The sequence below is a fragment of the Nicotiana tomentosiformis genome, chromosome 1 (genome assembly GCF_000390325.3).
Source record: "Nicotiana tomentosiformis chromosome 1, ASM39032v3, whole genome shotgun sequence".
NCBI lineage: Eukaryota > Viridiplantae > Streptophyta > Magnoliopsida > Solanales > Solanaceae > Nicotiana > Nicotiana tomentosiformis.
The window spans coordinates 1,645,601-1,673,446 of record NC_090812.1 but is presented as its reverse complement, the minus strand read 5'-3'; the positions used below and the strand labels follow the sequence as shown (position 1 = coordinate 1,673,446).

The window sequence follows — 27,846 nt, the reverse complement described above, 5'->3', positions numbered from 1 at the left end:
GGAGGCCCTCGAGGAGGTTCACGCTCGGGGTCTTGATTTATTAGCCGAGATCGAAAATGTTAAGGGGCTCGAGGCCGATGCCAATAAGTTAGCATATCCCTAGGACGAAGAAGACTCAGAGGGTTCCGGCGGATTCGGGAGCGGAGAAGACCCCGATGGTCCCGATGATGAGGCGGGCTCGAGTGACGTTCAGGCTTCTAATGTGCCTTGTAATTTTTGGCTTTTTTACTTTTGCATTTTGTTGAGGCCGTTTGGCCTTTGTAAAAATTCATGTAGATATATATATAGGCTTTTTCCCTTTGGCAATTTTCAAGCTTGTTTCTTTTTGCTTTTTTCTTTATGATTGCAAAGATTTCGGATGCCTTAGCACGTAATAATTAGGTCTTATTCGGAGGTTCAAAAATTATTCATTTTTGATATTATTTTGCTTAAGATTCGTGGGGGGCTTGGTATGACCGGAAACTTTCCCCGAAATGTTTACTTAGAATGTTTTATAATTTTTCCGAGGGTAGCCTTCGAACCAGTTTAGAAATTTTAAAGGCCTTGTATTTTGATTATGGATCTCGAACGTCTTCGATCCGTTCTAGGACGGCCGTAGCCTTTTAAGTTCGGGTGTTTCCCAATGGGATTATTACCCCGAGCCATCCGGGCTTGCCCGGGACAATAGTCCCCAAATAGAGATGGCCATAACCTTTGAAGTTCGGGCACTGCCTAATAGGTTTCTTTCCCCCGGGCTTCGTAGCCCGAGCTATCTGGGTTTGTCTTTGGAAGACAGTCCCCGAGTGAGAGTGAACCCTTGTACCCGGATAGAGGTGGCCCTTGGGCTCGAAGTCTTAAGGGGACAGAAAGTAATAATGTTTTAGAGACAAAGTAATTTTCTGCAAGGTAGAAACTTTCTTTCATTTCTGTGCGCAATATACAAAGTTTAAAATGTATTCAAGCTTTCTGTTATGGCTTGGGTGGTCTGTGTAGGCACGGTTCATTTGACCGTTTGGCCCTTACAGTAAATCCTACCCACCGAGCCTAGACTGTTCGTGCATAAATTTTCTTTCCTTGCTAAAATCGTTGTCCGAGGGTAATGCCCCCCAATATTCGAGGCCAAACTTTAGAGAAGCCTCGGATACTGTTGACGTGATCTTTGACACTGGTTCATAGTTGGTCTTCCATCCTAAGTTAGCACGATCCACTGTTGCCTCGTTAAAAAGCTTGCCGAAAAATCCATTTGGGACAAAATCGGTTCAAGAGAAAAAGAGTGCAACGCATGCTTTTAGGCCTAAAATTTGTATTATTCCTTGACTGTTACCTGCAAGTGTTAGTCCAATATGTAAAGAAAAGAAATGAACTGGGCCGTACCTTAGCAGTAGTATTGTTTCATGAGAGTTGTTCTAGTTGTTCGGTAGTCTCTCACCGTTCATTGCTCCAAGTTTGTACTATCCTTTTTCGGTGATCTCGATAATTTGATACAAACCTTCCCAGTTTGGCCCTAGCTTCCCTTCGTTCGGGTTTCAGGTGCTTAGTGTGACCTTCCTTAACATCAAGTCCCCGGCATTGAAGTGTCGAAGGTTGGCTCTCCGATTGTAATACCTTTCGATCCGTTATTTTTGTGCGGCCAACTAGACAAGGGCGGCCTCGCGCCTTTCGTCTAAAAGTTCCAGGCTTGTACTCATGGCCTTGTCGTTTGACTCTTTGGTGACATATCGGAACCTAAGACTCGGTTCTCCCACTTCGACCAGTATTAAAACTTCGGCACCATAGACCAATGAGAACGGGGTGGCCCCGGTACTGGACTTTGAGTTCGTACGGTATGCCCATAGGACTTCGGGCAAGATTTCTTTCCATTTTCCTTTGGCATCTGTCAATCTCTTTTTAAGGTTTTAGAGTATGGTTTCGTTGGTGGACTCCGCTTACCCGTTCCCACTAGGGTGGTAGGTTATTAATAGGATCCTTTTGATCTTATGGTCTTCGAAAAACTTACTTACTTTGCTGCTGATAAACTGTTTCCCATTGTCGCACACGATCTTAGCCGGCATTCCGAACCGGCATATTATGTGGTCCCAGATGAAATCAATGACTTCCTTTTCCCTGACTTTCTCATACGCCTGGGCTTCCACCCACTTATAAAAATATTCAGTCATAAATAATATAAATTGAGCCTTACCGGGTGTCCATGGAAGGGGGCCGACGATGTCCATCCCTCATTTCATGAACGACCAGGGTGACAAGACCGAATGCAGCAGCTCCCCGAGCTGATGAATCATCGAAGCATACCTTTGACACCCGTCGCATTTTCGTACGAACCCTTTGCATCCTTTTTCATATCGATACAGTAATAGCCTGCTCTGATTATCTTTTGAACCAATGACTCGGCGCCCGAATGGTTCCCGCATATGCCCTCGTAGATTTCCCTCATGACATACTCGGTATCTCCCGGTCCTAGACATATTGCGAGTGGGCCATCAAACGTTCTCCTGAATAAGGTACCGTCTTCGGACAAGCTGAACTTGGCCGCCTTTGTACGTAGAGCCCTCGATTCTTTAGGATATGAGGGCAGTTTTCTGATCTTCAAATACTCAATATATTTGTTTCTCTAGTCCCAGGTTATTCTTGTTGAGTTTATCTCGGCATGACCCTCTTCCACTACCGATCTCATGAGTTGTACAACCGTCCCCGAGTTGAACTCATCGTCGTCGACAGACGATCCCAAGTTAGCAAGAGCATCGGCCTCACTGTTTTGATCCCGAGGTACATGTTGTAGAGTCCACTCCTTGAATCGATGTAACGTTACCTATATCTTTGCATTCGTTCCTCTCTGACTTCGAATGTCCCGTTAACTTGGTTCACCACAAGGAGGGAGTCGCACTTAGCTTCGATCACCTCTGCCCCCAAGCTTTTGGCCAGTTCGAGACCTGCAATCATGGCCTCATATTCGTCCTCAGTGTTAGTCAATTTTACAGTCCTAATAGATTGTCTAACTACATTACTTGTTGGTGGCTTCAATACGAAGCCAAGTTCAGACCCTTTTTTGTTCGAGGCACCGTCCGTAAAGAGGGTCCAGATTTCTGAAGAAGTCCCCGAGTTCAACAACAACTCTCTTTCGACCTCGGGTATTAGGGTTCCGTAAAGTCGGCCATAAAATCTGCCAAAATTTGAGATTTAATGGCGGTCCGGGGTCAATATTTGATATTGTACCCGCTGATTTCCACGGCGCATTTGGCCAATCGTTCCGAGAGCTCAGGTTTATGCATTACATTCCTCAACGGGTAAGTAGTCACAACACATATGGGTGACATTGAAAGTACGGTTTCAGCTTCCTAGAGGCGCTTAGCAAAGCGAGTGCCAATTTTTCTAGGTAAGGGTATCTAGTTTCTACCTCGCCTAGAGTCCTGCTAATATAATAGATTGGAAATTGCGTACCTTCCTCTTCCTGTACCAGGACCCCACTTACTGCTACCTCGGATACTGCTAGGTACAGGTATAGTTGTTCGTCTTTCTTTGGAGTATGAAGCAGAGGCGGGCTCGAAAGATACCGCTTGAGTTCCTCCAAGGCTCGTTGGCACTCCGGGGTCCATGAGAAGTTATTCTTCTTCTTCAACAGTGAGAAGAACCGGTGGATCTTGTCGGAGGACCTCGAGATGAATCGCCCCAAGGCGGCTATGCTTCCGGTTAACCATTGAACAACCTTGATGTTGTCCACAACAGTGATATCTTCGATGGCCTTGATCTTATCGGGATTAATCTCAATTCCCCGGTTGGACACCATGAATCCGAGGAATTTCCCAGACCCGACTCCGAATGTAAATTTCTCTGGGTTCAACTTCATATTGTATTTCTTCAATATGCTGAAGGTTTCCTGCAAATATTTCAAATGGTCTTCTGCTCGTAGGGACTTGACCAACATATGGTCAGTGTAAACCTCTGTTGATTTTCCTATTTGTTCTTTGAACTTCCGATTTACTAGGTGTTGGTAAGTGGCATCAGCGCTTTTTAGTCTGAATGATATCACGTTATAGCAGTAGATGTCGTACTTAGTGATGAAGGAAATTTTTTCCTGATCGCCCGGGTTCATCTGAATTTGGTTGTACCCAAAATAAGTGTCGAGAAAACTGAGGATCTCGTGGCCGATCGTTACATCGATCATGCGATCGTTGTTAGACAAAGGGAAAGAGTCCTTGGGATACGCCTTATTCAAGTCTTTATAGTCTGCACACATTCTTAATTTGTTTCCCTTTTTGGAGACTACTAATACGTTTGCTAACCAGTCCGGGTATTTAACCTCCCGGATGGACCCTATTTTAAGGAGTTTAGATACCTCGTCCTTGATGAACGCATGCTTGATTTCGGACTGGGGGCTCATTTTCTGCTTGACCGGGTGGAACTTCGGGTCCAGGCTCTGCTTGTGAGTGGTTATTTCCGGTGGGATCCCTGTCATATCAAGGTGGGACCAAGCAAAACAATATATGTTAGCTATAAGGAATTGAATGAGTTTTTTTCTGAGCTCGGGACTCAACCCCGTGCCCAGGTATACCTTTCGATCGGGCAAGTGCTCGATCAGTACGACTTGCTCTAGTTCCTCGACTGTCTATTTGGTAGCATCGGAATCGTCGGGGGCTATGAAAGACCTGCGAACTTCGAAGTCGTGGTCCTCACCCGTCTCCTGCTTTTTCGATTGGGGAGGGGCCGATGTTAGTAGTTGCTATTTAGTTTCTTCCTCGGCGACCGAACCCAGACCTTTTGTCTTTGTAAGTGCGGATATCAAGATCACCTCTTCGACCGCAAACATTTCCCTTGCGACCGGTTGTTCTCCGTAGATTATTTTAATCCCTCTTGACATTAGGAATTTCAACATTTGGTGTAGAGTCGAGGGTATTGCCCTCATGTTGTGGATCCATGGCCTCCCGAACAGAGCATTGTACTTCATATCTACTTCGATTACATAGAACTTGGCTTCCTAAATGGCCTCGGCGGCGTTAACCGGTAACGTTATCTCCCCTTGAGTGGTCTCACATGCTATGTTGAATAAGCTTAGAACTCGAATTGCAGGCACGATTTGATCTTGTAGACCGAGTTGTTCCACGACCCTTGATCTTATGATGTTGGCCGAGCTACCTGGACCAATTAAAACACGCTTAACTCGAGATTTATTTATGAGTACAGATATTACCAGTGCATCGTTGTGGGGTTGCACGATCCCTTTAGTGTCCTCGTCATTGAAAGACAAGGTTCACTCTGGCACGTAATCCCGAGTCCATTTTTCCCTCGTAATGGATACTTCGGTGCGCTTCAGCATCGACCCCTGGGGAACGTCGACCCCACCGATAATCATGTTAATGACGTGATTAGGTTCCTCCTTCTCAATATGTTTATTAGAATCTCTATTCCTGAAATGACTTTTGGCTCGATCGCTCAGGAACTCTCGGAGATGTCCGTTGTTGCATAGTTGGGCTACTTCCTCTCTTAATTATCGGCAATCCTCTGTTCTGTGGCCGTGAGTGCCATGATATTGGCACATTAGGTTAGGATCCCTTTGGGCTAGATCGGACTGTAGAGGTCGAGGCCACTTGGTGTCTATGATGCGTCCGATGGCAGATACTATAGCAGCATCATCGACGTTGAAGTTATAATTTGATAACCTCGATGCTTCCTTAAGCCCGATGGGCCTGTCAAAACCATTTTTGCTCAATGAGTCCCCGGTTATTTTGACTCCGATCTCTTCTCCTTTCATTTCTCACAAGGTTTCGCCCATATCCATTACCCCTTCGATCACCGTTATACAGCTGATATCAGTCCCTACTTGGCCTTGGTTCACGATCAATGTCTCTTTTGGGTCTGTCACTAGCTCAGACAGGATAAACAGACCCGGAACTGTAGGGGTATCAATGGATATTCAAAAACCGACTAAACCGACCGAATCGTACCGCACCGAACCGATTTTTAGATTTCTGTTAAAGAAATCGTAGGTTTTTATATAAATCTATAACTGCACTGATAATTAGAGTAGGTTTTTTATTTTATGAAAAGAAACCGAAAAAATAACGAACCGTACCGAATAAATTTTACATGTAAAAAATATATTTATATAGTAAGTTTAAAAATAATAATGCATTAAATTTTTCTTTGGGCCTTGGAATTATGAAAACTGTTACAAGCCAACAAGTAATTAAACTCAAAATACTAATTCCTAAAACCTATTATGCTACTTCTACTTAAACTAAGTTATTTCAAGTATCTTCATTAGCAAGACACAAAGTATTCTAGCGATTATGAGTAGCAAATTACAATGTATTGAATATGTTTCCTTTCATATAATTTAAATTTATCTTTTTGAATATTTAATCTTCTATAGACTTTATTCTTGAGTCCCAACTTGGTTAATATCTTTTCACTCGTGTGATTTATATTTTTTTTGCCTTTGCTTGGTTTCTTTTACGGTGTTGTAGAATAGTTGATGGATCTATACTCTAGCCATCTTTTATTTTTTTTTTATTTATCACCCTTTAATTACTAAAAATGTCTAGAGAGTTTTGCTAAGTCCCATAAAAGAATATATGTTATTGCATTCTACTTCTACTGGTGAATTTTACATGATATTTAAAAAAATACCGAAAATTAACCAAACTGTACCGATAACGAAGAGAAACCGACATGATTGGGATGGTTTCGAAAAGTCTAATTTTAGTTATATATAATAGAATAACCAAAAAATTGGTATGGTATAAATTTTATAAAATAACTGGCCGAACCGAACCATTGACACCCTACCCGGAAGGGGCCATAAGCTTATGCACATCGGCCCAAGTTACGACCGGATATTCTACCAGATTTTGCTTCAACTGCTGCGAAGCCAACGAGCTTTGAGTATTGAGTCCTTGGGTGAAGGCCTGAACAGCCCAATCGTCCGCGACCGGAGGCAGGTCCATCTGTTCCATTTAAAAACGGAACACGAATTCTCTGAGCATCTCATTATCCTTCTGTTTTACTTTGAAAAGGTCTGACTTCCCGGTCTCGACCTTGATAGACCCGACGTTTGCTTTTACGAAGGAATCTGCAAGCATAGCTAACGAGTCAATAGAATTAGGAGGTAGGTTGTGATACCATATCATAGCTCCTTTTGACAAGGTCTCCCCAAACTTTTTCAGCAAGACAGATTCGATCTCATCATCTTCTAGGTCATTCCTCTTGATGACACACGTGTATGAGGTCACATGTTCATTTGGGTCAGTTGTCCCATTGTACTTAGAAATTTCATGCATGCGGAACTTTTTAGGTATCGGCTTCGGGGTTATGCTCGGAGGGAAGGGTTTCTGAACAAACTTTTTAGAGTCTAGGCCTTTCAATATCGGTGGCGCTCCGGGGATTTTGTCGACCCTGTAGTTGTAAGTCTCCACCTTCTTGTCGTTGGTTTTGATTTTCTTTTCTCCCGTTTCCCCCCGCTTTTTTAATTCTTCGATCGTCTTTATTATCTCTGGGTTAATTTGTTCTGGTTTCAGCATCATTTGGCTTATTTGCGGCTGGTTCATTTCTGTGAGTGTTTTTCCGGGATGATTCGGGCTCAACTTTACTGGGAGCGTGGCTTCGGTTCTGCAGTTGGGCTATCGCTGCCTGCTGAGTCTGCAGCATTTCGAAGATCACCCCTAAGCTATCCCATCTCCTTCACCGTCACGAGCATTTTGAACTACCGATTGAACTGCCCCGCGGATGTTGTTCTCAGGATCAGTGGACAAATTCGTGTTGATGGCCACATGTGAGCTGGCATCGATCGGGTCAGCGACCGGAATTCCGTTGGGATCGGCGGGGGGCACCTTATTACCGGGCACTATATTGTTGTTCTTACCATGGTGGCCAGACTCAGCATCCGTGTTTAGAGGGGCAGATTGGGAGTTCGATATTTTAAACGCAGACCTGAAATCAAAAACACTTCAAAGAATAAGCGTGAAGTAGGGTGTGTTATGAAAATTTGTATCAAATCGCCACTATTATTCTTAGCCCCACGATGGGCGCCAAACTGTTTACTCTCAAAATTATATAATAATTAAATTTATAAGTGGTTTTAAGGATACGCGGATTTATTTGATACAAAGCGATAGATTAAGTCAAATTGGACAAACAACGATAAAATAGATTCAAACAACACGAGGAGGATAGTTTCAGTCTTATTGAAATATTTACCCTCGATCCGGGCTCGTTATGGCCAGCACTGATGAACAAGAGAAAGAGCTAATAACAGAGAAAATAATAATATATTACTTTGGAATGCGTGTTACAATGTCCTTAATGAATTGTTAGACCCTCCTTTATATAGTAGGGGAATTCTACTCTAAGTATAACTCTATAAAAGGTAAAAAAAAAAAAAATACTCTGATTAACTAATTGTCGGGTCTTCACTGATACGTGTCGAGATCCCCGCCGTGATATCCGGCCGGTCACGGATATTATGGCCTTCTGTTGGCCGTACTCGATTGCCTGACAATGTTCTTTGAAGTCGTTCAAGGCTAAGACCAATTCCGAACCATGACCCTAATATTCTCGAGGGCTGGCATCATGCCCCCAGATTCTGACTCGATGAGACTTTTGCCTCGATTTCAGTCCCATGTCATCATGTCTCGAGCTTGGCTTATTTTGTCGGAGATCGGGGTGTACCATGAGCATGTTTTACCCGTATACAAAAGGTCAAAAAGATAATAACAATTTAAGAGCCAAAAAAATAATTAGAAAGAAAGCAATAACAAGCAGTAACAACAGCAATATAATACTAAAGAGATTTACGAATGCATATACATGACCAAAAAAAGGGAGAAAGTAGATATTCCATTTGGGATGAAATGCTTAAGAAGAAAAGGGAAAAAAGGGGAGGAAAATAACAATAATTTTATACAACCATTCTGTTTCCAATCATTTTCATTTTGAGTTTAGATAATGCAATGCTGTAAGACCAAACACTTCATATTCGGGATTAGGAAATAGTCCTTTCGCACAATTGAAGAGAACGTGGAATTGTGTTGTCTGATAGAAACATGAGCTTGTTTTTGTCACATGTAAGTGTCAAAAAGCATACATTAGGAGGCAAAAATCAATTCTACAGTGGGTAAAAGAAAACAAACGGAACAAAACACTACACAATTATGCCAAAAGCCTTTTTAGTGCACAAACTGTCTTTTGAAAATTGAAATTAAACAACTTAATTAAACCTATAGTCAATTTTTTTAATTTAAATAAGCTACTAAAAACTGACCTAATTTTATCGAAGACATAAAACAGGAACAATGTAGTAGAGTGAGACTAGGCAAAGCTTCTACAAACGAACTTTTGAGAAAAAGAGGGCAACCTCAATTCTCGATACAATTATGCTTGCTGTTTAGCGCTTACATTTATTCATTACCGTGTACTACTACAATTGCTTGGATAATAAATACTACTCCATGTATGAATTAACATAATAAATGAATTGGGTTGAAAATTCATACATGAAAATTCATACTTGCATCATACCGACAAGCAAGGACGAATACTGTAACTTGGCAAACCAACCAGCTAAAATAACTCGTCATATTCTAGGGTTAGATTAGATATAGTAGAGCTGGCAAAACTACTTTAGGCCATGGTATACAAACCGAACCGCAAAACCGTACTAAATCGAAAAGTTAAATTAAACTGATTAAAAAATCTGACTAGGTTTAGTTTGATTTGGTTTGGTATTGGGTAAAAAAATCCGAACCAAACCGATGTATGTTTAAGATTTTATATATAATTTTCTTTAAAAAATATCTAGAAATATTTGAGATTCTCTCATGGGATATAATATTTAATAGAATATGAAGTGCTCCATATTTATTAACCTTAAATAATTAGTTGTATGATCACTTTCTTTATCAAGTGTTACTGAAATGCGTCAATCTCTTAGTTCTTCTATATTCATATGTCGGGATCTATTAAATACTTATATCTTTTTCGAATTTGAAGTGGTTATTATTATTTAGGTATCATATTAATTTTTATGTTTAATTACTAAATCCGGTTAACCTTGAAAGAGTACATTAACGATAAATTATTGTCAGACGACTAAAAAATTAACTATCATGTGTTACTAAGAAAATTTCACATAAGAATATTTTAATAGATAATATGTTTGTAATTTTTTAAATTTTTATTAAACATATATTTACTTATAAAAAATTTAACAAAGTAAGATTGAAATAATATTTAAGTAACAAAAAACCCGAAAAGCCCGACAAAATCGAACCAATCCAAACCGATATAGTTAATTTGGTTTGATTTTGATAAAAATCGAACCAATGCGGTCCATGTACACCCCTACTTTAGACTATGATTATCCCTGTCTTTTTGTAACGAAAACGACATTTCTCATGATAGTAGTTGTAATAATGGATTGATGGGTGTATCTAATGGAGAGGCTATGGGTTCAATTGAACCCGTAGCTTTTATCCATACCCTATATTTTTGCCCAAAAAAATAATAAATTTTGAACTCATAAAATTAGATGAGATGTGATAGAATTGTGAATCTGAACCCATAAAGTTCAAATCCTTAATTCGCCTCATCCACAAGTATTTGCTTGATTAACTTGAAGAGCTCGCAGCTGGTGGACTTGGGCTTATGTATGATGGGTGCCTCGCTTCTAGTCTTCTACTCATAAAGCATCAAACTAGTGATAGTTTCTATTGTTGTTTTTTTCAGAATTAAATTTGGAAACATATCGCAAAAGTGAGGTTGGAATCTCCATAAGTCTATAATTTGATTAAAGCACATTTAAATTTAGTTTGTAATACTAAAATATATAGTTCTTAACTCTTTAGAAATCAAACCAAGCACAGAAAATCTACTCTTTGTTAAGTTCAGCTCAACTCGTTTATGATTACTCAAAGTAATGTGTTAAACTAAGAGGCTGCTCTTGAATTGGCTTAAAAAAAATAGCTTTTAAGCATAAATGCTTAAAAGCACTTTTTAAATGTTAGAGCTTGTTTTATAAATAAGTAGTTAAGTGTTTGGATAAAAGTGTTAGAAACAGAAAAAAAAAGTTATTAAAGTGTTTGGTAAACAAGTGATAGTAAACACTTTTTCTATTAAAATGACTGAAATATCCTTAAAATGACATAATAATAATTTGACTAAAGAAAGAAGTGTGATGGTGAAGGGAGCAGCACTGGGAAGAAAGAAAGGAAAGGAAAAAGAGGGGAAAATAATGAATGAAAGAGTAAAAAAGAAATGAAAGGAAAAGAGAGGAAAGTTATGGAAGAAGAGGAAGAAGAAAGTAGAGGTTGCAAAAAGAATGGAGAAAAGAAAAAGATAGTATGTTTTGAGGTTTTCTACTGAGGGATAATTTCGGGATTAAAAAATATTATAAGGGATAAGAATGTAATATCCTTGATCAAAGCAATATGGCTTTTAAGCCAATTTCGAAAAAGTTGGGATTACCCAACTTATTGGTTTTGGCTTTTTTAAAGCAAATTTTAACTTTTTTAAAGCCCTTTTTTTGGTTGTCAAACACTCCCAGAAGTTAAAAAGGGCTGACCAGCTTTTAAGCCCATCCAAACAGGCTCTAAATACAGTATACTGTATACTGTTCTGCATTAGGGAAATTGAAAAAAGAGTCCCAACTAGCAACAGTGGATCTATTCTCAGTGAACTTACACGAACAGACTTTATCTTGTGATGTTTGGCATATTTCGATATGTGTTGATGTTACTTTACCCATATTTTAACCGCTTTTTGATGCTATTTGATCTTTAAAATGCCCAATATGGTTTAATTATTGGTTTTATGACTAATTGAGTTGTGTGTGGTGAATTAGGGTGTTTGGAGTGCAAAAATATGAAGAAAAGGTGCTCTAGCTAGAGGAAGAGGGGTTGGATGCGTCGCATCCAATCTAGAAAAAAATCAGATTTCGTGCACCCTTAGCAGTGAAGTCGGCCCATAGCGTCCGCCATAGCATCCGAGACTGGGAAGAAGAAGAGAAGGGTGCGTCGCATCCACCCTCGCATGCAAAGCTGAGAAATAGAGGACAAGGTGGATGCGTCGCATCCACCTTCGCAGGCAAAATTGAAATGGAGGACGAGGTGGATGCGTCGCATCCACCTTAGCATCAATCCCTGAAGCTGATTTGGATTAGAAATAGGAGAACTTTGGCCCACGACTTTGGTACGCAATATATAAGCCAAAAACGCCTCTTTTAGGTCATCTAACATATTAGGAAGAGGGAAAAAGCCACGACAAAGCTGTGGAGGCCGGAATTCATCAAGTTTCATCTTTCTCCTACCAAACTTAGTAATTTTTATGTTTCTTTATATGATTTGTTGTTTGGCTACCATGTCTATATGGAGCTAAACTTCACGTTCTAGGGTTGTGGTTCTTTCATGACTATTGTTATTCGGATATTGATTTTGACTTCTTGATTTATCATATTAGTTTATTTATTCAATCTTGCGCTTAATTATTTAATTGCTTGATCACCAATTGAATACTATCTACGAATCTAGAATTGAACTCGAAAGTGGGAATTCTATATTGCATATAGGATTGAGTAGGGCAAGTTCTTGAACTCGGGCATCGGGGAACGGATTCGTAGTTAGGATAGACATATACCTAATTGCCTTGCTTGGTTGATTTACAGGAATTATAAATGCGTTCTTGTTGATTCTAACTCCATAGACATATAGGCGTTAGGTTAGCTTGAATAGGCGAGTAAGAACTCGACAGATTCTTATGAGCATTAACCCTGTCAACCAATAAGCTAGATAAATTAGTCGGTCAATTCAATTGAAGAATACAATAGGATTGTTAGATAGCCCATAACCCTAGATCGTTTTCATTACATTGATATCATAAAAATCTGCTCTTTCTCTGTTCAAAGTTTATTATTTATATTTTTTTATTTAATTAGTTTAGAATAAAATATTTTTAGGTTTAATTCTTGTTTAGATAATTAGGATAGTCTAATTTAGTTAATAGTTAATCATAAGTCCTCGTGGGTTCGACATCCGACTTTTAGTCACTTTATTACTTGACGACCGCGTATACTTGCGTGAGTGTGTTTGGTCGCAACAAGTTTTTGGCGCCGTTGCCGGGGACTTAGAAATTTGCTATTTTTCTAGATTAGACATTTTTTTATCTATTCATGTTTTTTTTATTATTTTATTTTAGTTAGTATTGCATCTTGGAATGAAAATTATTCGAATGATGGTTATTCTTATTTTGATGATCCTTGTCCATATTGTGGAAGACCCCACTGGTGGAAAAATTATCAGAATATTCCCGGGACCGATTTGTGCGCACAATCTCAATCCTTTGAGTGGAATATTTGTAATATGTGTGGTGGTCAAGATGGCCATTGGGATGGTTGTCCTAATCCTGTTCATCCTTCTCTGAGCCCTTATTATGATCTTTCTAATGATGTTTCTGAGTTTGATAGGGGCAATGAAGTGCAGGATATGGAGCCTGATGTATATATTAGGGATATTCTGAGGCAAGTAGCAGAGCAACAGGATGAACTCAAAAAAGATATGAAAAGAATGAGGGCAGCAATCACAAGAATGAAGGCCAATATGGAAGAATTGAATGAAGAGAGCGAGTACCAGCAAACAGATAATTTTGAAAAAGTGGAGATTTTGAGCCATATGTCGCTGGTGGAACAATCCGAAAGATTAGAAATATATGAGGCTCAATGTGAGGAAATTACAAATGAGATGAGATACTTTATAGAAGGAAGAGCCAAATTGGGACAAGAGATTGATAAATTTGGTACTACTATTCACGACTTAGAGGCTCAATTGAATACAAAGGTTGATGCGTCTAACGCCCAACAAAATAGTAATGAGTTGTCAGAAGCTGAAAAGGAGCTTATACGCCAAATTGAGGAGCTAAAAGTGGAGAGCCAATCATTCGAGCATATTTCTGTTGATGATGCCCATGTTGAGAAAAGTACACTAGAGCCATGCGAGGTAGCAGATAATGTTATATTTGAAGACTCTAATGTGTGCACATATGAGGATATAAATAGTAATACAATTCTAAAGTTGGGGCGTGTTGGTCCTCATTCTAAACATTTTTCGACATTGTATTTGGATGATGACATGAAAATCGAGTCATCTAAGCCTTTGGAGGAGTCAATGGAAGAGGAACATGATGCCTATATTTTTGAATTTGTCATGCCAAAAAGCAAAAAATACATTCCTCATCTAAAGGCCGAGAAGTGTAGAGTGAAAAATTTATTACTTGGCCTGGTTATCTTTGTAGCCCCACCACTGGAGCATAGCCGCAAACTGGATGCCATGTTAGGGGCTCAATTCATAAGTTCGAGGTGGAGGCAAAAAGTGGTTCACGTCGTGCCGCTACGTTAAATCAGGCGCTTGTTGGGAGGCAACCCAGCGTTACTGCTTTCTTTTATTTTTGTTTACTTTTTATTTTATTTTATTTTTATTCTTTTGCACTCTTCTAATGGCTTTGCTTCCTATGCTCATAATCCTACAAAACAAAAATAAATACTACAAAATAATAAAAATAAAATAAAATAAAAAGTAAACAAAAATAAAAGAAAGCAGTAACGCTGGGTTGCCTCCCAACAAGCGCCTGATTTAACGTAGCGGCACGACGTGAACCACTTTTTGCCTCCACCTCGAACTTATGAATTGAGCCCCTAACATGGCATCCAGTTTGCGGCTATGCTCCAGTGGTGGGGCTACAAAGATAACCAGGCCAAGTAATAAATTTTTCACTCTACACTTCTCGGCCTTTAGATGAGGAATGTAATTTTTGCTTTTTGGCATGACAAATTCAAAAATATAGGCATCATGTTCCTCTTCCATTGACTCCTCCAAAGGCTTAGATGACTCGATTTCCATGTCATCATCCAAATACAATGTCGAAAAATGTTTAGAATGAGGACCAACACGCCCCAACTTTAGAATTGTATTACTATTTATATCCTCATATGTGCACACATTAGAGTCTTCAAATATAACATTATCTGCTACCTCGCATGGCTCTAGTGTACTTTTCTCAACATGGGCATCATCAACAGAAATATGCTCGAATGATTGGCTCTCCACTTTTAGCTCCTCAATTTGGCGTATAAGCTCCTTTTCAGCTTCTGACAACTCATTACTATTTTGTTGGGCGTTAGACGCATCAACCTTTGTATTCAATTGAGCCTCTAAGTCGTGAATAGTAGTACCAAATTTATCGATCTCTTGTCCCAATTTGGCTCTTCCTTCTATAAAGTATCTCATCTCATTTGTAATTTCCTCACATTGAGCCTCATATATTTCTAATCTTTCGGATTGTTCCACCAGCGACATATGGCTCAAAATCTCCACTTTTTCAAAATTATCTGTTTGCTGGTACTCGCTCTCTTCATTCAATTCTTCCATATTGGCCTTCATTCTTGTGATTGCTGCCCTCATTCTTTTCATATCTTTTTTGAGTTCATCCTGTTGCTCTGCTACTTGTCTCAGAATATCCCTAATATATGCATCAGGCTCCATATCCTGCACTTCATTGCCCCTATCAAACTCAGAAACATCATTAGAAAGATCATAATAAGGGCTCAGAGAAGGATGAACAGGATTAGGACAACCATCCCAATGGCCATCTTGACCACCACACATATTACAAATATTCCACTCAAAGGATTGAGATTGTGCGCACAAATCGGTCCCGGGAATATTCTGACAATTTTTCCACCAGTGGGGTCTTCCACAATATGGACAAGGATCATCAAAATAAGAATAACCATCATTCGAATAATTTTCATTCCAAGATGCCATGTTAAAATAAATAACAAATACTAACTAAACTAAAAAAATTGAATAGATAAAAAAAATGTCTAATCTAGAAAAATAGCTAATTTCTAAGTCCCCGGCAACGGCGCCAAAAACTTGTTGCGACCAAACACACTCACGCAAGTATACGCGGTCGTCAAGTAATAAAGTGACTAAAAGTCGGATGTCGAACCCACGAGGACTTATGATTAACTATTAACTAAATTAGACTATCCTAATTATCTAAACAAGAATTAAACCTAAAAATATTTTATTCTAAACTAATTAAATAAAAAAATATAAATAATAAACTTTGAACAGAGAAAGAGCAGATTTTTATGATATCAATGTAATGAAAACGATCTAGGGTTATGGGCTATCTAACAATCCTATTGTATTCTTCAATTGAATTGACCGACTAATTTATCTAGCTTATTGGTTGACAGGGTTAATGCTCATAAGAATCTGTCGAGTTCTTACTCGCCTATTCAAGCTAACCTAACGCCTATATGTCTATGGAGTTAGAATCAACAAGAACGCATTTATAATTCCTGTAAATCAACCAAGCAAGGCAATTAGGTATATGTCTATCCTAACTACGAATCCGTTCCCCGATGCCCGAGTTCAAGAACTTGCCCTACTCAATCCTATATGCAATATAGAATTCCCACTTTCGAGTTCAATTCTAGATTCGTAGATAGTATTCAATTGGTGATCAAGCAATTAAATAATTAAGCGCAAGATTGAATAAATAAACTAATATGATAAATCAAGAAGTCAAAATCAATATCCGAATAACAATAGTCATGAAAGAACCACAACCCTAGAACGTGAAGTTTAGCTCCATATAGACATGGTAGCCAAACAACAAATCATATAAAGAAACATAAAAATTACTAAGTTTGGTGGGAGAAAGATGGAACTTGATGAATTCCGGCCTCCACAGCTTTGTCGTGGCTTTTTTCCCCCTTCCCAATATGTTAGATGACCTAAAAGAGGCGTTTTTAGCTTATATATTGCGTACAAAAGTCGTGGGCCAAAGCTTGTCCATAAAATGGCAAGACAAGAGGAGTGAGAACTCAATAACTAAGATATTAAACATTTTAATATCTAGATATGTTTATCTTTCTCGTTTGCTGCTTCATTGGGTAAGACACATAACAGGATTAGTAGAAGTGCAAAACAAAGAAGTTAAGCATAAATATCTTCAGTAACAAATGATGTTTCGATATCCATACTAGTGTCAGGTGGACACTGAAGTTGTTCATAGTTTATTTGTCGAGAAGCTTCATATACAGCAATACCAACACTTACCGATAAATTCAAGCACCTAACGTATGTTTCAACCATGGGAATACGTAGGGTTCCTCCTCCAAGAGATTCACTCTTGCAATCAAGTAGGGCTTCAGGTGGTAATCCTTTAGTTTCTGAGCCAAATACAAGCCAATCACCCTTTTTGTAGGAGAAGTCCTGCATCAATGATACTAGAGTTACATCAAATTCGCGTTATAAGGAAGGATTTGCTTGTATTAATCCGGCTTTCATCGTGAAAGGGAGTGGATCGGCACGAATACCCTTAATTAACATAGTGTGTTTCATTAGACAGATAACCTTAGATGAGAAAAGCAACAATGCTTGGCTTGGTAAGAACTGTAAGAGGAAAATCTTCGGCTTGTCAATAAAAAATACTTCTGGAGCCAAGAAGAGTTCCAATTTAGCCATGTTCCTTACAATTTTCAAATGCAGTCAAGAAAGCAAAGTGGAAACATAATTTTTGCTCCTTTCTGTCCACCTATTGGAAACAAATAATTAAAGTGGTGTCGTCTACCATTTCCTTGTTCTATCGAAATTATTTTCCTTTGTGCCTTCTGCCTCCTACTTCTCCAACCTCAGCAGCCAAATAAAAGGAAATAACATAAAAGAAACGACTGCCAATTTTTTGTATGGCTAGATCAGCAACAGCTAAAAGTAGTTACTTTTTTCTTTAGACAGACACAGACAGCATTTGGCTTCTCGGTAAAACGCTCACCAGTAACTCAACTATGGCTCAGTTCCAAACTTGTTGGAGTCACCGAGGAAGAATAATAGTATAAAACTGTAAGGAAAAAGGAAAGCTGAGAGCAACTGAAATGATATGCTCAAAATCATTTGAAATTCTTAGAACATGAGAGAGAGAAGGAAAGTATTTAAGACAGCAAGAGGTGGTTGATCAGAAAAACTGTAGGGCATCATCCAAAATAATTTCGACTAGGCCTAAAATTAATTTAATTTAAATTAGTCTTGCACCCAAATACTTTATGGCCTATGTCAGATAAACTAGACGAAAATCTGCAGCACCAGCATTTAGTGTACCATTACAGAATTTACAGTGACAGCAAAAAGATTTCATTCTATGTTTTGTTCCCAAGTCAAGACAGAATAACTTATTTTCAATTTGCTAATAAATTTCCCGGGGGTAAAAGCTGAGAGAAAATATGAGTAGAAAAAAAACATCTAACTTACTGAATGTGTAGTTGTTCCTCTCTTTGTAAATGCCAACAGCCTCTTTTCCCCAGCCTGAACAGAAGGAAAAAGAATGAATTTAGTCCAAGTCATCTGAATGTTTTGAATGTAGACGAATGGGGTAAAAAGAGACCTGTCCCCTGAAATACTCGCGGAATTCATCCCAAGACCGATGCACTTTGACAACAACGTATCTGTTGCGAAGAGTTAACAGTTGAAAACTTTCTGAAAATCGCCAACCATACAATATAGAGATCTACAGACTACAGATACACGCACTATAAGAGAACTCTTATAATTGAAATACTGACATTTGAAAACATGACTAACCGAAGAAATGATTAAATGCAGCAAAACAGGACAATCAATGAGTAAAGCTATGGGTATTGAGCAGCTATTCATAACTCTCCAACTATATCAAAAATAGATGTCAAAAGATCTGGCAAGTCAAGAAACAGGCAAAGAATCCGAAAATAAAACTAACAAACTAAAGAATATAAATGATAATTTGCAGTTTCACAGCAATTAGTAAAAAAACAAGTATAAAAGATTATGAAGAGTTTCGGATATCAGTACATTGCACAGGAACACTCTCCTAGATCAAAGATATTATAAAATCACAACTAGTGAACTGCTGAAAGGATACGGCCAATAATCAAGTCCAGCGCGCTTCAACTTTGTATTATCAATTGGAAATCCTAACGGCTGCAGAAGCAAAGAAAATTAAAATACGGGTCTTGATGTCACTAGTAAAAGAAGCCAGTATATTTTACTGGTCAAAAGTAACAGCTGTTCTAGCACCATGCAAAATTACTACAGAGATACTTAAACTAAAAAATGTGCATAGATACCTCAACTAGGTGCAGTCCAACAGCTGAGGCTGCACAAGTTCTTGCTATGCTTCCAGTGTTTCCAGGTATCTGTTGATACAGAGAAATAGAAGAGATGGAACCATTCAGTTGTTTTGCAATCCAATAATATGTGTTCTAATGTTTATGTGATCGTTAGTTTCCCTGCTTATGAAGATGAAGTAATAAATACACCATCAAAGAGAAAATGTAAACATCCTATGGCATAGAATGATAACGTTGTATGATTCACCTATTTAACTTCTTTATACACTAACAAATTGCAGACAAAAATCCATGTATCTCCAGCTAGACCAAGCTGATGGAAACTGTCAAATCTCAAACTGTATCAAAGCATCGGCTATCAATACCTTTTAATCAAAAGAATCTTTTTTACAGACTCTTTAAGTTAGAAAAAAATACCTTTAATTACCTATGGGAGGCGGGGCCGGGGAGAGGGAAGAGAAAGAGAAATTTCCTTAATTTGTTAAGATAGGGGAAAGAAATAGAAAGTTTCTCAAGACGGACTAAATGAACTGAAAAGTTAAGTCAGGTTAACATGGTTGGACACTGGACGGTCATACACTTCTGCCAGACTCCTACCTGTTTTTGTCACCTTCTCCAGTTCAAATACCACACAGAGGAAATAATTATCCAACACGCTGGCGACAAACAGTGTAATAACTTTGGGAAGATAAACAAGCTTATTTAGCTAGGTTACATCATACGGCCCATCAAAATTGAATCTGTAACTTACACTAAACCCAAACCATTCCAAAATCTTGACATTTGTCAAGATCTTAATAAGTAAAAGAACCATTAACACTGTTACAGTCCCTTATATCCTTAACATGTTAATTATTGCAAAACCACCCAACCAACTGATAAGCTCAAGAAAACTGAACTAGGATACTTAAGGTTGCAGCACCTGATACTTTTGCCTCAGATTTATTTAAAAATTACTATATATTTTGGCCTCAGTGTGTGTCTGTAGCTCAAAAGACATTCACTAACACTGCGTATTAGATTTATGATTATACTATAGTTACTTCTAGTACGAAGCAGACACTAATAATTGATTGCATTTAGTGGAATTCCAACCCATCTAGAAATCAAGAAATGCCTAATTCACATTGCAAAACTAAGTAATTTGATTGGCAAAATAATATTTAACTTCCTTTATAGACAGGCACATATTCCAGCTCACAAATTCCAATTCATTCATGTTCAGATAGTACTCTATCAATAGCATATCCAACTACTTAACCGTTTTATAGGTTGTGAAAAGAAAGTGTAAGATCCCAATTCCACTTAATACCTACTACTCCCTCCGTTCCAATTTATGTGAACCTGTTTGACTGAGCACGGAGTTTAAAAAAAAATGAAGACTTTTGGAATTTGTGGTCCTAAACAAGTCAAAAAGGGGTCCAGAGTATTTGTGTGGTTATAAAAACTTCTCATTAAGGGTAGAATAGGAAGTTTAAGCTAAATTGTTTCCAAATTTATAAAGGGGTAATTCTTTTTGGAACGGACCAAAAAGGAAATAGGTTCACATAAACTGGAACAGAGGGAGTACTAGTCTACTACTAGTCTCTCCTTGAAATTGTATTAAGAAGAAGAAGAGCAGAAAGGTACAGACCCAGTAGAGAAGAAGAGGAAGAAGACGGAAGAGAGAAGAAGATGATGAAAAATGAGAAAATGTTATTCTTTCATTATTGTTTCAAGCGCACATACATGTGTATATATATATTAACACTTGTCTAACTAACTTAACCATCTACTTAATTCTAAGTAGTTGAGTATAGTGAAATGACTAATCTACCCTCTAATGAGTTATGTAACACCTTTCTCAACACTCCCCCTCAAGCTAGGAAGTGCAAAGATGTTCAAAGCTCCTAGCTTGGAATTGAGATATTCATGTTGAACTCGATTAAGTCCTTTTGTCAGAATGTCAGCTGGTTGATCTCTTGTAGGAATGTATTTTGTTGTGATCAAGCCTTGCAAGATCTTTTCCCTAATGAAATGACAGTCGATTTCGATATGCTTGGTACGTTCATGATAAACTGGATTTGCCGCAATCTGCATAGCTGCCTTGTTGTCACTATAAACATTCACATGCTGTTTAACATCAATTCCCAGTTCTTTTACTAGTCCAAGTAGCCAAATTAACTCTGCTACTGTTGATGCAAGACTCCTATATTCAACTTCTGTTGAGCTTCTGGAAACAGTAGTTTGTTTCTTAGACTTTCAAGCAACTAATGACTCACCAAGTTTGATCAAATAACCAGATACAGATTTTCTAGAGTGAGGGCAGGCTGCCCAATCAGCATCACAGTATGCTGTAACTTCATTGCTGCATTTGTTGGACAGAAGAACTCCTTGTCCTGGTTGTTGCTTTATAGCCTGTTTGGCCAAGCTTCTCAAGAGGCTAAAAGTGTTTTTTTCTCAAAAGCACTTATTTTTCTAACTTGAGGTGTTTGGCCAAGTTTTTTGGGGGAAAAAAAGTATTTTTGGGAAGAAGAAGAAGCAAGTTTCTGAGAAGCAGAAAAAAGTAGCTTCTTCCCAAAAGCAGAAGCAGAAACAGTTTTGACTTTTCTTCTTACCAAAAATACCCTTAACAAAATATAGTATATACCAAAATAACCGTTAAATCTAATACTTATGATATTAATGTATAAAAATTTCTTATTATTTTTAGGATAGTTTTCTAATATATAGTGAATTTAGAGGTGAATGCTTTTATATTTGTTGAATAATTTTTAATACATTTAACTTATATTAAAAGAATTAAGTACTTTTAAATTTTATTTTCATATTTTATTTAAATAAAATGAAAAGATTTAATTATTTCTTGCAATAAAAAAAATTTAAGATTATTTATTTACTTATAATATTAACTATTAAGTAAATTTATTAATGTCCTTATTCGTAATTTGATACTTAAAATCACTTTCTGAAAAGCTTGGCCAAACACAAATTATTGCTCAAAAGTGCTTTTCAGAATGATTAGCCAAACACAAACTGATTCTCTCCAAAAATACTTTTTTCAAAAGCACTTTTAAAAAAAGCACTTCTCAAAATAAGCTGATTTCTCCAGCTTGGTCAAACAGGCTATTAGATATCTTACAATTTTGAGTGCAGCTTCCATATGACATTTTTTAGGCTTCTGTAAAAATTGGCTCAATGTTTGAACACTGAAGGAGATGTCTGGTCGACATCCTTGTCTTTTTTGACATATTCATCATACTCTCTGGTAGCTAACTTCATGTTGAAATCCAAAGTAGTTATGGCAGGTTTTGCTGCTCCCAGGCCTGTTTCCGAGATCAATTCTAGTGCATATTTTCTCTGATGCATTAGGATTCCTTGACTGGATCTTGCAAACTCAATGCCAAAAAAATATTTGAGTTTACCTAAATCTTTCATTTTGAATACTTGTGGTAGACCTGTCTTAGTGTCTTCAATTAGCTTTAGGCTATCTCCAGTTATAAGCATGTCATCAACATAAACTAAAACTATAGTGATACCTTATGATGTCTTTTTGAAGAACAATGAGTGATCATATTGACTCTGATGGAAGTGAGTTTTCAGTAAAGCCTCAGTTAGCTTGGCATTCCATTGCCTTGGTGCTTGTTTTAATCCATACAAGGATTTAATAAGTCTACATGCTGGTTTCCTCTCCCCCTGACTGTTAAATCCTTGAGGTAAATCCATGTAGATATCATCATAGAGGTCCCTTTGAAGAAATGCATTATATACATCCATTTGATGTATATGCCAATGTTTGGCATCAGCTATTGCTAGGACAGTCCTTATAGTCTTCATTTTTACAACTGGTGAAAACGTTTCTTGGTAGTCAATTCCTTCTTTTTGGCTAAATCCTTTTGCGACCAACCTAGCTTTAAATCTTTCAATTTCCCCTGTAGCTTTATACTTTATTTTGTAAATCAACTTGCATCCTGTAGGTGATTTACCTTCAGGTAGTGGAACTATATCCCAAGTGTGATTGTTTTTTAAGGCTTCAATCTCAGCCTTCATGGCATCTATCCATCTAGGATCTTTGACAGCCTCATGGTAGTTTGCAGGTTCAGATACAGAAGAAGATGCAGCAATAAAGGATTGATAGGTAGGAAAAATGTTTTCATATGTTATGAATTTAGAAAAGGCATAGGGAGGCTCCTGTTGAATGTTTAAAGACACAAAGTCTTTCATCCAAAGTGGTGGTCTTTTGTCTCTATTTGATTTCTTCAAAGTCTCTTTTGTTGACAGAGTAGAATTTTGTTGACTAGATGATTGAACTTGAATAGTATTTGAAGGTAAGGTTTCAGTTGCTACCTCAAATATTGTGTTCTGTTGTGATGCTTCAGAGGTAGTATGCTGTAGTTGATCAGCTGATAAGTTTGGGCTTTGTCGATTTGAATCTTCTGTACCATTGTGGAAATCACCAACTTCAATTGTTTGAAAGTCATTATGACTTGGTTCAATAACTTCAGTAGTGAATGGTTGACTGGTTCCTCTGATATTTGTTGAAGGCTGTTAGTCATGAAAATAGGCTGAACTTTGGTTTGATTGAGAGTTTTGAATGGAAGGATGTCTTCTTTGAAGATAACATCTCTGTTGACAAAGAAGGTCTTGTTGTTAATGTCATATAGTAGATATCCCTTTTGAGAGGTTGCATATCCCATAAGAATGGTTGCCTTAGACCCGGGCATCAGTTTATCTTGTTCTTGCACTATTTTTGCATAGCATAAGCATCCTAGTACTTTAAGATGTTTTAGTGAAGGCTTCTTCCCATACAATTTCTCATATGGAGACTTGTTTGCTAGTACAGAACTTGGCATTCTATTAATCAGATAGGTTGCAGCTAATACACAGTATCCCCAAAACCTTATAGGTATGTGTCCCTGAAATCTAATTGCTCATGTGACTTCTAAAATATGTCTGTGCTTTCTTTCAGCCACACCATTCTGTTGTGGTGTGTAGGCACAGGTTGTATGATGGATTATCCCAAGATTATTGAACATATTGTTGTAGGTTGTATACTTGTATTGACAAACTCAGTATCATTGTCAGTTCTGATGACTTTAATTGTTTTGTTAAATTGAGTCCTTACAAGCATTATGAATTGTTGAAGAATAATGCAGACATCAGACTTAAGTTTGAGCAAAAACAGCCATGTTGTTCTGGAAAAGTCATCCACCACTGTTAAGAAATACTTGTTACCATCAAATGTAGCTACTTTATATGGTCCCAAAGATCTACATGAACCAAATCAAATGAAGCAGTAGTTTTAATGCAACTAGTAGGAAAAAGTTGTCTTGTTTGCTTTGCACATGGGCATACAGCACACTTATTCACTTTTTCTGCTATAAGCTCTAGTTTAATAGGTAGTAACTTCCCAAGTACATTTGCTGATACATGTCCAAATCTCCTGTGCCATAAATCTATATCCTCTACTGAGCTGAAATCATAACTGGCTGAACTTTCAGTAGCAGTAAGAGTAACTTCACTTCTGTTTCCAGCTGCTTGACTTCTTAGTATGTACAGACCATCATCTTCCTTACCAATCGCTTTCACCTTCCCAGTGAAGAGCTCCTGAAAAATACAAAAATCAGGGAAGAAGGCTACTAAGCATCTCAACTCTTTTGTCAGTTTAAAAACTGAGAGTAGATTGAATTTGAATTGAGGAATGTAAAACACATTAGTTATTGTGTTTCTACTTGCTAAGGTACTAGCTCCCGTGTGTGTAACATGTGTCACATCTCCATTAGGCATAAACACTCTTTTTGGATACTGAGTTTGAACTATAGTAGACTTGTCCAACAAGTCCATGTCTGCTATCATATGGTTGATAGCCCCAGTGTCTATTATCTAGTCTTTAAAATACTTAGATGTACCTGCTACATTGGCATTAGAAGTTGGCCCAGCATTGTTGTTTAGCATATGGAGGATCTGCTCATACTGCTCTTTAGTAAAGGTGCAACTGGTCAGCTGACCTTGCAATTTAAGTTGATTACTCATGTTCTGCCTCATTGATTGGTTTGCAGTATCTATTGATCCAGTGAACTGGCCAAATGCATTTCCTGCAGTCTAGTTGTTCTGCAAATTGTCTACATTTAGAACATTATAGGCAGCTGCATTATTGAACCTTGTGTTTCCTGTGTATTGATTGTTTTGAGCTGCAGATTCAGTCAGTGTGTTATGAGCAGTATAGTTCCCAACTCCCCCTTTCTTCCGGAGTTTAAAATCTTTAGGATACCCCACAATTTTGTAACAATTTTCTTTGCTATGACCTCTGAGTTTGCAAAACTCACATTGAACATTGTAGTTCTTCTTTACTTTCTGATTAAACCTTTGATTTCCACCTGTTCTTGAGTACATAGCCACATCATATTGTCCGGCAACATTAGTTGAATTTGCACCTAATAATCTTGTTGAAGCTGCTACTGTTTTTTGGCTTTCATCACTTATGATCATTGCATATGCCTGATTGACAGTAGGCATGGAGCTCATTAATAGAATATGGCTTCTTGCTTGACTGTATGAGTCATTTAACCCCATTAAGAAGTGAAACAATTTCAATTTCTGCAAATGCACTACAAATTCTTTTGATTTTTCACAATCACAACCAGGGGATGGAACCAATGCTTCAAATTCTTCCCACAAATCCTTCAATTATGAAAAATAAACAGACACAGAGGCAGTTCCTTGACTTAAGGTTGCAATTTCTTTATGCAGATTAAAGGATCTTGCACCGCCTACTTTGTTAAATCTTTCACACAAATCATTCCAAACTGCTTGAGCACTTGAAGCATACATAATTCCACCTAATAATCCACTAGCTACAGAATTCATGATCCAAGAAAGGACTATTGCATTAACTCTTTCCCAATGATTCCACATTATTTCTGAAAAAATTTCTTTAGTACAAGAACTATCTACCAACCCCAATTTGTTCCTTCCCAATAGAGCTACTCGCATAGATCTAAACCAGATAGAATAGTTTTCAATACCTGTCAATTGGAACGATATGATTTGAATTCCACTGATATCTGAAGGAGACAGAAATAACGGATGATTGTAGTCTATTCCAGGTGCTTGATTCACTCCCAATGTAGGAGTTGGAGCTGGTGCATGAGTATGGTGCTCAGTTGTATGATTCAGCTGATCTTCAATCGCCATTGTCAACCAAGAACTCAAGAACACTAACAGTAATTGGCAAGTAGATTCTGTGGGATTAAGATCGAACCACAGGCTAGTAAAAGTAGATTTTGTGGGATTAAGATCGAACCACAGGCTAGAGATTATTAGATATGGCTCTGATACCATGAAATTGTATTAAGAAGAAGAAGAAGAAGAGCAGAAAGGTACAGACCCAGTATAGAAGAAGAGGAAGAAGACGGAAGAGAGAAGAAGATGATGAAAAATGAGAAAAATTATTGTTTCAAGTGCACATACACATGTGTGTGTATATATATATTAACACTTGTCTAACTAACTTAACCACCTACTTAATTCTAATTGGTTGAGTATAGTGAAATGACTAATCTACCCTCTAATGAGTTATGTAACACCTTTCTCAACACTCCTTGTTTATGACGCATTCCTCTTATTTTTCTTGTTTTTATTATGACCGAGAAATCCATCTGAGACCGACCCTTAGGACCAACCGCAATCTTCAAAACTTCGGGATAATGGACTCACCCTTCTATCATTTCCACTTAAATAACAGGCTTAGTTCGTATAGTGCAGGGGCGCATGGCTCGAACCTATGACCTAAGTCTGAAACCTCTACCTTTGCCGCTTGAACTAAACCCTGGGTGCTTTTCTCGTTATTTTTCACAATATATTCCTAAAACTAACTAATTGTATGTCCAAAGCTAGGCTAACGTAGGAAGACAAAAAAGTAGATAATATTTGTTCAGTACCTGAGGAGAGACTAACACAACTTGCAGAAGTTTATTCTGAGCTTTTTCAACTGCTGTCTCGCCGGCTTCATTAGGCATAGTTATAGCATCACTTCTTACACCTGCAACAGATAAACCCAGCTTAAAGAAAACTAATTGGGAGTTCAATATATCAATAGTTTAGATAAGCCCGAAGGGGAAAATGAGAAAATGTTCGATTAATAGACGTACATAGAGAACGAAGTGGAGATAAACGTGTAGATGGAGATAAGAGAGGGAAATGGAGATTGTGCAATAAAAATGGACGGAATAGTGAAGTTTTTGCCCTGAAATGGAGAGGGGAAGCTACGGCGTTAAGGGTTTTCAGAGCAGCTCGGTCCATTCCGGCAAACTACCAATGTCATTCTCCGCTATCTCACCATTATCAACTAAGCTAAGCACTTTTCTGCACTGGTTTTCTCTTTCTTTTCTTTTTCTGTTTTGTCTTTTGTATACATTTATTTGTTCATTTTTGTAAGGCTGTTCGGAAGTCACCTTGTAATTAAATTTGGCTATAATTGAATGTAATCACCGTTATGTTTTGAATCTCTTTTCTTTTTGCTGGTCATCATACTGTATAATTACAAAGTTATTTTTTAATCTATTTTCTTTTATTTTTAATTACTTTTTATTTTTATTCTTTTTTCTTTTTTCTATTTTTAACTTTTTGATTTCTTTTTTTCAAATATTATTTTTTTATATTATTTATGCTTTATTTTCTTATTTCTTATTTCCCAACCTTTAGTTCGCGTGTTTCTACCTAATTCTCATATTTTGTTTCTT

The 27,846-nt window shown here is 37.7% G+C and overlaps 1 protein-coding gene and 1 long non-coding RNA gene across 2 annotated transcripts; both read right to left on the bottom strand.

Moving 5' to 3' along the window:
• Positions 1–8,218: 8,218 nt before the first annotated feature.
• Positions 8,219–12,558, bottom strand: LOC138892239 (uncharacterized). The gene is made up of 2 exons (XR_011408199.1): positions 11,570–12,558; positions 8,219–10,900 (listed from the first exon to the last, which is right to left on the bottom strand). It is a non-coding gene; the product is annotated as an uncharacterized lncRNA (long non-coding RNA).
• A 4,382-nt stretch (positions 12,559–16,940) lies between these two features.
• On the bottom strand, positions 16,941–27,526 carry LOC104118057 (uncharacterized). The gene is made up of 7 exons (XM_009629235.4): positions 27,256–27,526; positions 27,046–27,146; positions 19,124–19,192; positions 18,919–18,977; positions 18,406–18,466; positions 18,273–18,326; positions 16,941–17,240 (listed from the first exon to the last, which is right to left on the bottom strand). Exons 1-7 carry the CDS (start codon positions 27,404–27,406, stop codon positions 16,962–16,964), a joined length of 774 nt encoding a protein of 257 aa, XP_009627530.1. The 5' UTR covers positions 27,407–27,526; the 3' UTR covers positions 16,941–16,961.
• Positions 27,527–27,846: the final 320 nt, after the last annotated feature.